Consider the following 13,893-nt stretch of genomic DNA (forward strand, 5'->3'; position numbering starts at 1 on the left):
TATTACACATTTTTTTTGGGTATGTTTGTAAATAGAAATAAAAACCAAGGTTAGCTCTCCAACAACTACTTTAGACTTATTTACATAATAAATACACCTTTTTATTTACATATTAAAAATTGACTTGTTAATAAACAAAAAGTGGATGAACCACATAGAGTTCTTGAAACAAATATCAAAATAATTCTACATAATATACTACTTCAATTTGACTTACCGCGATCTGAATTTGGTATATATGCTATTACGGACGATAAAATAATTTTTTTTTACTGATATACATGAAATTCTTAATGTCTCATGTCCTGTACATTTTATAAGGATACTAGATATGCGAATTGGTCCATCACTACAAAACATTGCTAGACAAGCAATCAAAATTTCTTTCAGCAAATATACATTATCAATGTTTTTTACTACAATTTTTATCAAGTAAACTTAGAACATAATCATTTATTACAAGTAAGCAGCTTGGGAAAATGATATAAAGGTATTGTTGGGAGGTTCCTTGGGGAAGGGTTTAACAAAACAAAGGGAATATTAAAAAAAAAAATTGTGCTACTAACATGCATGTAAGCTTCCTCATCAAAGTTAAAAAAGTTGGCACTCATAATAATAATATTTATATAGTCCTAATTACAATGTACATGATAAAGACTTACATTAATAATATAATCTTATTGTAAAGTTTTAAGCCCTAGGAACAATTCTATGGTTGATTAAATTGTCATTTGCCATATCTATACTACTCATGGTAACATATTGCTAATAATAACTAAAACAAACTTTTAAATATAAAATGGAGAGGAATACAAAGAAAATGACCTGATCATCCCCCACAATATTCAATGTTTTGATCTTATAACTTTTTATTAATAGTACGAAGATGTTAAGAGAAATAGCCAAAATATTGGAACCCACTATAATGACATTAAGGATAAAACTAATTGATCATTGGAGGACAAATTCAATGAATAATGTTAGCTTTTTTGATTTTTTTATTCCCTCATTTTCTACTTGCTGAAAGTGTGGACCAATTTTTAATTTTGTAAAATTCATAATTTTGAGGCTTCTAAATGGGACTAAAGTCTAATACAGACCAGGTCGTGGACCATGATCTTGGACCACGTATGATGTTGGGTTTTGTGTTTTAGCTAGCCATGTTTGAAATGATCTCGGGATCATTTGGAAAAATAACAAAAAACAAAAGGATCAAGAAAAGAAGGCCCCTTAATGATTTATATAGTACAAAATACAAATATAAGAAAAAAACATGTGAAATTCAAGTCTTTAACCAACTCTTTTAAGAACCCAATAATACATCTCTAAGGTTTTTGGGACCGTATTAATGCTGAAAGGAAAACACTAACAATAACCGTGAGCCTAGCTCATAGGTTTGAGTACAGAAGAATTATTTTTGAGTCTGACAATGCTTCGTTTATCATGCGTCTAGCTCACAAATGTGTCAATCTATTTATTAGAACTCAATGCTTTCTTGCAGATATTTTTTCACTTTTCTCCCATTATTTTGTTTCTCTCTCCTCTTTCTATTTAATCCAAACCAGCTCAAAAATCATTTCTTATTACTCTAAAATCACAATATTTTTCAACAAGTTCGATAGATTTTAGGCTTGCTAAACTAGATGACTCATGAATAAGAGAATTCACTATAATGAGCAAAAAACCACTTCTTCATTCTCTCTCCTTTTGCTCATGAGCATTTTGGTGGTCATATTTTTATCCCACCAATAATCAAATAAATTTCCTCACCATTATCTCTACTACTTAATTCAATACCCCACCAACATTTCTCTCTCTATACACATCACCATTTTTGGCGTGGAAAAAGCAAAAACAAAATGTTGCTGGTTTTCTTTGTTGTAGGCCCCATATGCTACTATTTATTCTTTTTTTTTTGTTGCTCATAGGATGAGCAAATCTAGTTTAGCTCATAGCAAATTTAGAAATGTTTATTGATGTAGTACATTAATTTTGGTCTTTGCTCATAAAATTTGCTCATGAGCATTTTTTTGTTCATTGTAGTGAATGCTTTAAGAGTAATTTCTATTAGTTGTTTTTTTTCCTTCAATTTATTGATTTATGTAACATGTTTTTAGTTGAAAATTGATAATTTCTTGAACGTAATTTAAAGTTTTTAATTTTAAAATGTTATTTTAAGAGAAGATGATATTAGTTTGCTTAAAGAAGAAGATTGGATTGTTTTCGATCTTCAAGGCGAAGGTCCTAGGTTATTGTTGACACCTGATTGTGTCTCCCCCAAAAACCAAACTCAATGATGAATACCTTTCTCATCATTGACTATCAAGCGAGATGAAACGTTGAAAAGAATCGTCATTTCCTTTGTTTTCTAAAATGTTTTAATAAAAATAATTCATTTTTTATTTGAAAAATCATACATTTCGTGTAATATTTAAGAAAAACGTCCAAACCATTTTTTTTGGTTTATAATTTGGGTCCAATAATTGTATAGTTGTATGGAGCTTAAAAAGACCTTTTCAACGATATATTATAAGCCCAATTTCGAGTTATAACGAGAAAGTTATCGTCTAAATACAAAACTGGGCCTAAATTGAGTTTTATATGCGGATCCAATGATCATTTGGAGGGTCCACTAACCTTAATTATATTCCTAAACCAATTAGGATTAATTGGAAGCTTCTATAAGTTTCTAAAATATCTTAATTATCCTTTTTGAAAAGATAAGATTAATGAATTTGAAATCACCTCCCTCCCGGTATCCCCATTAGTTAATATACAAATTAGAAAAAAATTCCGAGTCATTCAGATTGAATAAAACTTCTCTTTTTGAAAGTCCTAATTTTATTCGAATTGGATGACGTTGAAACAGTCAGCTATTATATTCGTGCCTCATAATTTTTTTCCAAATCTTAGATGACTGGATAGACCTTGAAATCATCTTTTTAATGATATATTATAATATTTTCGTGCCTCATAATTTCGAGCTATAACGAAAAAAGATATGAAAGAAATACAAATAAAACTCTATCCAAAACTGACACCCTTCTACTATTTCAATCATATCTTTTATTCTAGAAAATATTTTATTCTGATTCCAACAGTGTTTCAAAGTAGACTTCAAGAGCTTTCCAACGACATAATATTAAAATCCGTAAAAAACTGTTTTATCGCGTCGCGATAGAGTCATTGTGACACGATAAATCTATCGCAATGCGATAAAAGGAAGATAAATTTGTTATTAAGGTACTTATATGTTCACTTTTTTGTAAAGAAGGACCTTACATGTTCAAAGTGGTGAAAAAAGGCCTTATAAGTCACTTTTGTTGTGAGGAGGGACCTTAACATCAGAATATGGCCATTGACTTTACTTTTCCGGTGTTGACCAACACTCACATGGCACGTGATGTTTTAAAAAGGCCATTTTGTTCATTTTTTCCCCACGTTTTCACATTTTCTCTCTTACTATCCCCAAATTTTCTCTCAAAATCCCTTCTCTCTCCTTAAAATCAAGTGAAAAAAAAGAAGGAAAAGACATTTTAAAACATCATGTACATATTACATGATGGTCAATGCCGGAAAAGTGAAGTCGGCTGTCATATTCCGATGTCAAGGTCCCTCCTCATAACAAAAGTAACTTATAAAGACCTTTTTCACCACTTTGAACATATAAGACCCCTTTTCACAAAAAGTTAAACATATAAGTACCTTTTAGACAAATTTTCCTAAAAGGAATTTGAACCCGATTTGAATTTTGACTCTTTTTTATATTTTTTGGTCGTTTTTCTCTATAAATAAGGTCGATTTCATACATTATAATACACCAACAATCCCCCATACTCATTAATCTTTTCTCTTCTTTCTCTATGTAATTTTTTTTTTCTTTCTCTCTCTCTTGATTTCTAAGTCTTCTACACCTTTTTATAAAATACATCATTCTTCACTCACGAGATTTGAATATACTTAGTCAATCTCGAAGTTGACTTAGACTTCGACGTAAAAGGTTGATAGTTTTAAGGATTTGGTCCCACAAATCTAATTTCAATTCATATTATTACAAATTTTTAATTAGATTTACTGTTTAATATTTTCATTGAATTTTCTAACGTGTGTATCCTTTTAGTAAAAAGAGGTACGAGACTTTAAAGTAAATAATTTAATAAATCAATTAATTATTATTCTTTTTATATAGAAATCATGTTTAAATTATTTTGTTAATTCCTACTATCATGTTAGGATGTCTTTATTGCATTCTATTATCATGTTATGAAAAAGCTTTGATATTTATTATTTAGTGACATGTTAGGATTTGTTATTAACCATGTCAATATCATGCCTAAGATCTTGTAAACATTATTATGCTTTGATGTGATTAATATGATAATTATAATTGTTGTGTCAAATTAAATGTATAATTTAACGTAATTTGTTAATTAATAAATTGTTTTATGTTATTTGCTAATTAACGAATTATTTCACATTATTTATTAATTAACGAAAAGTTTTATGTTTTTTTTAATCATGAATATTTTCCATTATTTGTTAATTTATAAATATTTATATATTATTTGTTAATTTACGAATAGTTTATATATAATTTATAAATGATTATATATTGCTTGATATATTACTGTAATTGCTTGATCATGCTCTCTCTTGTAGGTTTTAAGGGAATTTGTAATTGAAATCACACTTAATAAGATAATTAATAATTTGATTTTAGGCTAATTTGATTTTAATTCAAGTGATCGCTAATAAAAGATTTATTTGTGCATTAATAATCAACCAATATAGATTAAACAGGTTTATGATTAAATTAATAACTATATGTTGATCGAAAAGGAATATAAATATGAGAAGAACAAAGTAGAGGCCTATTTAGGACAGGTTTAACATCTGTTAGGTTGGATTTGTAGCTTCATTTTCGAATATCCAGTCATGGTTCAGGACCACTATGTAGTTAGCGATCTCTGTGATCTTGAATGGTTTATAAGTTCCTAAACTTGTTGGCGACTCTTTTGCTCTAGCTTTCTTACCTTTGGACGCTACCATATTAAGTGTATGATCGCAGTGGGGATCAAATGTGGGATGTTTGAAATATTCTTTACAATTATCAAATTACAGTTCTGCTATAAATCAAGTTAGAAATGCTTGTTGTAGGGGTGGTACGATGGCAATGGGTATACCTTCTACCTTTAAGGATCTTAATCATCTTATTTTTGTTTTGACAATAGTGGGGTATTACGATGATATTGATGTCATCGCCTCGTTTATAGTTTATAAACTTGATTCTTATTTTTATGGTTATACACATCATAATATAGACAAAAATATCCGAGATGAAGATATAGATTGGTTTATTTATAGCAGTTGTAGAATATTGTAATCTCATGCGAAGGGAAATGAGGTTGGTTTTGATGTGGAATATACCTTTGATGTTGTAAATGAATTCAGAAATAATAATATGGGTGCTCAAACTATGTTAATACCACTCTATACATTGAAGTTTAAGAATGTAAAAAGTTATGTTTTTATGATTACATGTCATTTGTTTGCAGAGCCACTTAGGTTCATAGATTTTTATCAAGTTGTTGCACATGATGTGTCGTTGGATACCTTATATTTTGAACTAGGTGTTTTAATTTAGATGCTACTACATTGGAAAAGTTATCGAGAAATGTGATACATGACTCAAGGAATTCAAAATTTGTTATGATCTAAAGCGTTTAAATATGAATAATTTTAAATAAAAAATAACAATGTTGTTGAGGGAAAATCCATGGACATTGTAGTGGAAGGAGATGATGAAGAATCAAAACCTTCAAAACTTTCTCTTAATATGTAAATCATTATTTAATTGTATTTGTCTTTATTTTATGTAGTAGTCTAATAGTCTATACTTTATATTTATTTTGACTGTCTTATTTTCTTATTAATTTATATATATATATATATTTATATATATATAAATGTTATGTAGGTTAGATAAAGAGAGGGATCAGAAGGCGACAACCAATATAATTGGGGACTGGTTCATCAAAGGAGAATTTGATGAAACTTAAGTGCGATTTAGAATATCAACAATATCAAACAAAGAAAATGTTGATTTCTTCGGGCGGTCTACCATTGGTTTATACTACTCCATATATACGTATTATGTGATTTTTAAATCTTATTTCACACCCATTACTAGCTACTCGCATGTAGTGGTTTTGTATCCGTAATTGAACTGGTTCTGTTTTGGTGCAAATTAGTTTTTAACCCAATCAAATTAAACTCAACCTGAATATAAATTAACAATTTAACCCAATCAAATTCAACCCAACCAAAATTTAAATTAACAATTTAACTCAATTAAACATTCAACCCAAACAAATTCAACCCAGCTAAATTCAAATGAACTGTCAAAATTCATCAACCCTCATTCAAACCCACCATTAGTTCCATTGACATCAACACTTTTTTTTTGTTAGTCCTCTACTTATCAATATCAGCGTTGAAATTCATTACTTGAATTGTGAGTTTAATTCTATCAACCAAAAAGTGACCAGATTCATTTCTTCAATTGAGATTTTTATTTCGTCTTCCTCAAAAAACACCGAAAACAAAATATGAACCAAATTTAGTTTCATTTTCTTCCTTTTTCCTTCGTCTTCTTCTTCTTGAACTAAAAGGTAATTTATTTATTTATTTTTTTCCTTAATTAAAGTTAATTAGGGTTTTTGTTTTTGGTTTGGGGGGAAATAAGGGTAAAGATTTTTGTTAATGAAAGTCTTTTTGGGTTAGGAAATAATAAAGCATTTAAATTCAAATTTCACTTGTTAGGAAATAAATTTCATGTTAAATCCTTTATTAGTGTTTTTTTATAATACGCAAGAATTCAGTTTGATTCACTTATTATTAGTTTATGCTCAAATAACTATTAATTATTTCGTTTTGCATTTGTTGTGAATCTTCAAGTTGTTGTTTTTGTTATTCATGTTCTACATTTTTTTTTTGAAATATTCAGTTTTACTTTACGCAATCAAAAAATTGATTGATTGTTCATGTTTTATAGTTATGTGATTGTGATCATAGGGTTTCAATTGTGAGTTTAGTCTTCTTTTTTGTAATGTAAGTTAATTTTTAGTCTTATTAGTTTTTGTGTGTATATTTCATATGTGAAAGATGATACCAAAGCTCAATTAAAAAACACAAAAGTGGAGAGAGAAAATACGAAAAATGTGACTGTAAACCATTCTTCTCTTTTCTGCGTTCTTTTTTATATATATATGAATTGATCATTGGTTCTTTTTTGGTTTGAATAATATGGGTGGTAACTTTTGTATTGTTTTGATTTAATTAAGTGTGAACTGATGAATTTTTATTGTGGGGTTTTCTTATTCCAATGATGCTATAGATTTTGTAATTATTGTTTAATTTGGGTGAAAAAGTTTGTAACTTGAAGGTTGATTGTTATACTTATTCATTATTTGACTTGTTTCATCAATTATTCTGGGTTTTACATTGGAAAAAGTATGTTTAATTTCTCTGTATTAGGGGCTTTAAATAGTGGATTGCATACAGAATCTAGTAATCATGTTGTTTTCTAAAGCTAGTGCATTGCTTCTTTGCTAGTCAATGTTATTTGTTAGATTAGATTATCAACAATGAAATATGTTACTTCCTCCATTTTTATTTTATTGCACCATTTGGACTTTGACACTATTCACTTAATGTTCTTTGACCATCATTTGTGATTTAACCATTAGGAAAAATATAGTCATGAGAGATCTAGTTAGATTCGTCACGAAATCTTCTTTTCAAATATCAAATTTTTATAATTTTTACAAAAGTATAATAGAAGATATTAACAGCTAAAGCAATGCATTGACAAGCGTGAAATCCCTCATGGTGCAATAAAAAAAAGAACGGAGGAAGTATTAAAACCCAATGATATTTGTGTCATTTATGATGTTGTATTAGTGGTTGATGTGCCGCGGAGTCTAATACTCTTAACTTCTCCTCGATAGTGCTCGAAATCTGGTGTCAATGGCTATCGACATACTGAATGTAGCCCTCGAACGCAGAAAATGATTTCTGCACTCCCATAGTTCATATCTGCACTCCAATTTACTTAAGAAAATTGAAATGGTGATGAAGGGAAATGAAGTTAGGAATTTAACAATGGGAGTGGGGAAATCACTTGCCCTCGAAGACTAGTCATAGATTAGAAGGAGGCTGATACTTGACATAAATGTTGCATCTATAGATATGCTGTAGGCAGTTGTCTTACTTTCAAGTCTTACATCTTTTACTTTCAAGTATGTCTTGCATGTAATTTGGTAACACGTACATCACTAATTGGTAATGGTTAATCTTTGTAGGGCTTTTCAATGGATATTGACGTTTGTGATGTTTTCGATTAATTGCTAATAATGGACATATTAGGACTGTAATGCTTCGTATTTTTATAATATTTTACATATAAAATATTTATTTTATTTATAAATTAAAATTATTCATTTTATTTTAAATGAAGTAATTATTTAAATATAGATAACTGTGGATAAAATAATACTTCCTTCGTTTTTTTTTTATTTTTTTTATTATTGCACCATACATGTTGGGTACACATTTTTTCGTAGTGGGAAAAATAAAGAGATAAGGGTAAAAATACAAAAAAAATCCATGTGAAGTAAACATAAAGTAGAGAATCACATGTTAAAAGTAAGGGTATATTGGATATTTGTAGTGTGAACACCACATATTTTGTTTTTTAAAAGGAAATGGTGCAATATTTGTGAAATTTCCTTAAAAGGTAAGTGGTGCAATAATAAAAGTATGGATGAAGTATAAGTTATTAATTGGGTATAAAGTATTTCAAATTAGATCAACATTACTAAAAGTATTGGACTAACTTGTTGTGAATAAAAGAGTTTTTAAGAGCCCAACAAGTTAACCCCAAAGGTGAATTTAAGGAGGACTAGAATTAGTAGTGTAGGTTAATTGTTTAAATAAATGTTTTTGTTTTTAAAAGGGGATATAAGAGCACCAGCATCAATGAGTAAGCAACAATCCTTTCCCAATTTCTGTCTCCTTTCCTCCACTTGACACATCACACTCTCTTTCTTCCACATCACTTCCCACTATCTCCATCCTTTTACTTATCCTCTTTCTTAAATATTTCCAACATCAATGAGTATCCTTTTCCATATACTCTCTCCTATTTACATATACCCCACCATATATTTCTCTCCTATTTACACACTTATTTATTATTTTAGTTTGTAAAATATTATTATTATTATTATTATTATTATTATTATTAATTGAACAAAAATACGTCAACTAATACATTTTAACATTAATATAAAAAATTATTAACATATGAAATACATGAACTAAAAGACATAAATTAAAAATATGAAATACACGGATGAAAATAAGCAATGAAAATAACACACATAATTTAAAATTATTAAAATGCTAATTTTCAACCAAGCTCCTTGACCTTACCCATAAATGCTCAACCAATTCGTTCTTTAATGCCTCATGAACTTGTCTATCGCGAATCTCCCCTCTTGAAGCTAGCAATCTACTAAAATTATTATGATCATACTACCTAGGAGTTACGTTAAATGTTCAGTTGAGGACGACCTTGACATATTTTTAGGCTGTTCTTGGGAGAATTCAATTGGATCTTTATAATTTAAATATGTATCACGCTGGTCTCCAACTATCATGTTGTGGATGATGATGCAAGTCATCATGATTTTCCACATCAACTCTACACTCCCTGCCAAAGAAGGCTTCCTAATTATTGCAAACCGAGCTTGTAACACACCAAATGCACGCTCAACATCCTTTCTAGCACTCTCTTGACGTGTAGTGAACAATTTATCCTTTAAGGTTTGTGGGACTGCAATAGCGTCTATGAATGCAGACCATTTTGGATAAATCCCATCTGTGAGATAATATCCTTTGTTGTAATTATTTCTATTAATAGTGAACAGAACTTGTGGAGCACGATTATATATTATATCATCAAACACCGGAGAACGTTGAAGTACATTAATGTCGTTGCAGGATTCAACAGACGTCCCAAAGAAGGCGTGCCAAATCCATAAATCTCTGGACGCAATATCTTCTAAAATAACGGTCACCGTTTTAGATCTTCCTTGATATATTCCTTTCCATCCAGCTGGACAATTTTTCCAGACCCAATGCATGCAATCAATGCTGCCCAACATGCCAGGGAAACCTCTATCCTCTCCTTCTCTAAGGAGGCGTTGGATATCTTCCAATGTTGGCTTGCGAAGGTACTCATTTGCAAATTGAGCTCCGTCGACAAACTGTGTAAGACATTCTCTAGCAGTGCTTTCACCGAGCTTCAGATACTCATCTACTTGATCAGCAGAACAACCATAAGCTAACATACGTATGATTGTTGTGCATTTCTGAAGGGGTGAAGCACCAAGACGCGTGGTAGCATCTGGGTGTTGTTGGAAGTAACGGTTAGTTGCACTTAATGTGTTGACAATGCAAAGGAAAAGGGGTCTTCGCATACGAAACCTCCTTCTAAATGTGGTTTCATCGTATACTGGTTGGTCACTAAAGTAATTTGAAACTAAATTGTCGTGAGCTGCTTCATAATTTCTCGGCACAGTTACTCTTCGTTTTCTTTGACGTTTTTGTTCATTTTACTAGACTGAATTGTTTACGGCTACAAGTATTGCATTTGCATTACTTGTAATCGATGACTCTCGTTGATAAAATTCATGACCATTTGATCATAGATTTCATTAGTTGAACTTGAAGACGAAGAAAAAGAGCTTGAAGAGTTTGAATCGAAATTCATATTATGTTTATTACCAAACAATATTTGAAATAGAAGGTTTTAAGGTTTTTTTTTTTTTTTTTTTTTTTTTTTTTAAATGCTTAAGGGAAAAAAGGTTGATATTGATAGATGTAATGTTATTGGGAGTAATATTATAAATTTTATAGATAAAAATAGGATAAGGTTAGTCAGATGATAAGATTTCTCCCAAGGATATGTGGTCATAAAACAAAGGATGCCAGAATATAAGATTTTAGTTAGATGAAATGTCATGGGAGCAATCTAATAATTATCTAGACAAAAAACGATAGGGTTAGTCAGAAGATTAGATTTCAGATAATGATATGTGGTCATAAAACAAAGGATGTCAGAAAATAAGCTTTAGGTTAGATGAAATGTCGTGGGAGCAATCTGATAAATTATCTAGACAAAAAACGATAAGGTTAATCAGAAGATTAGATTTTAGATAATGATATGTGGTCATAAAAAAAAGGATGTCAGAAGATAAGATTTTGGTTAGATGAAATGTCATGGGTAGCAATCTTACACATTATCACAATAATATAAAGTAACATTAACAGACTTGAACTCAATTTAGTAAACATAAAGTTCATATTAATACATAGAAATTACATTCATATTAAAAAGGTACATTGACAATAATTCTGCAAAGTTACAATAATAATAAAACATACAACTCATGATTGTAATAACAAATCATGATTACTCGGTACAATCAGGTAAATTAAATCAAATCAAATAAAAAATCTACTACTGAATTCATCTCTAAGTTTCTTATACATTTCTTATTCAACTTCATCAAGAACAGGCTTCTACATTAATCTTTCTAACATTCTAAACTTCATGGCCTCATCCTTTTGCCTTTTCTTTTCTTCAACTTGTGCTTTTTTAATTCAATCTCTTTCCTTCAACTGATCCAAAAGTCGCCCACCCAAATTGTAGACACCCAAATGTGTATCCCCAAAACCAAACCCAATGATGAATACCTTTCATGTCATTTGATTATCGAACAAAGAGAAAGTGTGAAAAGTCTAGTGATGAGTATGTTTTTATTAAAATATCTCTTCTTTTTGTTTTTGAAAATATTTCTTTTCTTACCTTATTTATGAAAAAAGTGCATTCCAGTTTAGTTTTGTCCATGATAAGGGTCCAATAATAATTTAGTTGGATATGTCTTGAAAAGACCTTTCCAACGATATATTATAAGCCCAATTCCGATGAATAATGATGAAGTTATGGCCAAAATACTAAACTGGGCCCGGTTTGGTTTTTATATGCGGCCCAATGATCTAGAGGAGGGCCTATTATTAATTATCATTCCTAAAGCTATTAGGATTGATTATATTCTTCTATAATATTCTAGAAGGTTCTCTTAAGTCCTAATGGAGTTAGGATTGATAATTATGTTTCAAAGAGTTTGAAATTGAATAAAACTACTCCTTTTTAGAATCCTTGTTTTATACGAAGTGGAATATATTCAGATTTTATTTTCATGCCTCATAATCTTTATCCAAATTTTATATGGTTGGATAGATATTGAAATTACCTTTCCAATGATATTTTATAATATTAAATCCGAGTTATAACGAAAAAGATATGAATGAGATATGAAACCCTATCAAAAATTGACATCCTTCCACTATTTCGGCCATATTGTTTTTTCTACAAAAGATTTTAATTTGATTCTAATTTATTTGTAAAATATAATTCAAGAGCTTTCCAACGACATATTATATGACTTATTTGAACTTCTGGATCAAAAGATATGATAAAAACAAAATCCGCAGAACTATTTTCCAGCGTTTAACGACAGAACCAGCGCCTAGCGCCATACCTGGCGTCTGGCGCTAGAGTCCAGCATTTGGCGCCACGCGCGTGTTTGACGATGCGATCGTGTTTTATTCTTTTTGAAACTCTGATTCGTTTTTATTACATCAGGCTGATTTTCTCAATAAATAGCCTCCTAAAACCTCCGTTTTCAATCATCAATTTTTCTCATCAATTCTCTCTAATTCTCTCTTCTCACCAACTCTCATCAAGAATCTCTTGATTACTCTATCTCTCTCTCTTTTCTAAACTAGACTTTTGCATACAAAATTTCGCATTTACAAGATTTAGACACACCTAACATAGTTTGAAGTTGCCTTCGCCATAGACGTGAAAAGTTTGATTTATGAGGGTTTGGTCCCAAATCTAGTCTAAACTTTCTTAATCTCTATTTCAATTATTTGATTTAATTGTTTTATTATTATTTTCCTTGAAGTTACTACCTTGTGTATTTTGTTATTAGAAAGAGATACGAGACATCCAAGTAAGTACTTTAAATGATTTATCGTTATTATGATATAGAAATCATGTCTAGGTTGTTATTTTGATTCCTAGTATCATGTTAGGATGTTTTTCTTAATTTGATGTTTAGAATGACAACAATAAGTTCCTAGTATCATGTTTAGGGTAGCAACTATAATTTCTAATATCAAATATGACAACTGTGATTCATGTGATGCTTTATTCTTGTTCTAATATTTATGATAGTATCATGTTAAGGCTATATATTTGATCTTTAATGTTTAGTGACATGCTAGGGTTTGTTATTAATCTTGTTAGTATCATCCATAGGATCTTGCTATTAGTATTATGCTTTAACATGATTATGATAATTATGATTATGATTATGATTATTGTTGTGTCGAATTATATACTTTAACGTAATTTGTTAATTTACGAATTATTTCATGTTATTTGTTAATTGACGGATAACTTATATATAATTTGTTAATATCATGTTGCTTGATGTATATTTATTGTTATTGCTTGATCACGCTTTTTATGCATGTTTAAAGAGAATTTGTACTTGTAATAACGCTTAATAAGATAATTAATAATCTTGTTTAGGTTAATATGAACATAATTCAAGTGATCGCCAATAATAGTTTTATTTGTGCATTAATATTCAACCAACATAGATAAACAGGTTTAGGGTTAATCCTATTGATTGCATGTTAGTCAGAAAGCGCACATGAATACGATCAGAATAAAGTAGAGGCCTATTATTA

The 13,893-nt window shown here is 29.7% G+C and overlaps 1 protein-coding gene across 1 annotated transcript; it reads right to left on the minus strand.

Moving 5' to 3' along the window:
• Positions 1-9,608: 9,608 nt before the first annotated feature.
• On the minus strand, positions 9,609-10,544 carry LOC110724083. The gene has a single exon (XM_021903480.1). The coding sequence runs from the start codon at positions 10,542-10,544 to the stop codon at positions 9,609-9,611; it is 936 nt and encodes a 311-aa protein (XP_021759172.1).
• Between the last annotated feature and the right edge of the window lie 3,349 nt (positions 10,545-13,893).

This window comes from Chenopodium quinoa, unplaced genomic scaffold (assembly GCF_001683475.1).
Source record: "Chenopodium quinoa cultivar QQ74 unplaced genomic scaffold, ASM168347v1, whole genome shotgun sequence".
Lineage (NCBI taxonomy): Eukaryota > Viridiplantae > Streptophyta > Magnoliopsida > Caryophyllales > Amaranthaceae > Chenopodium > Chenopodium quinoa.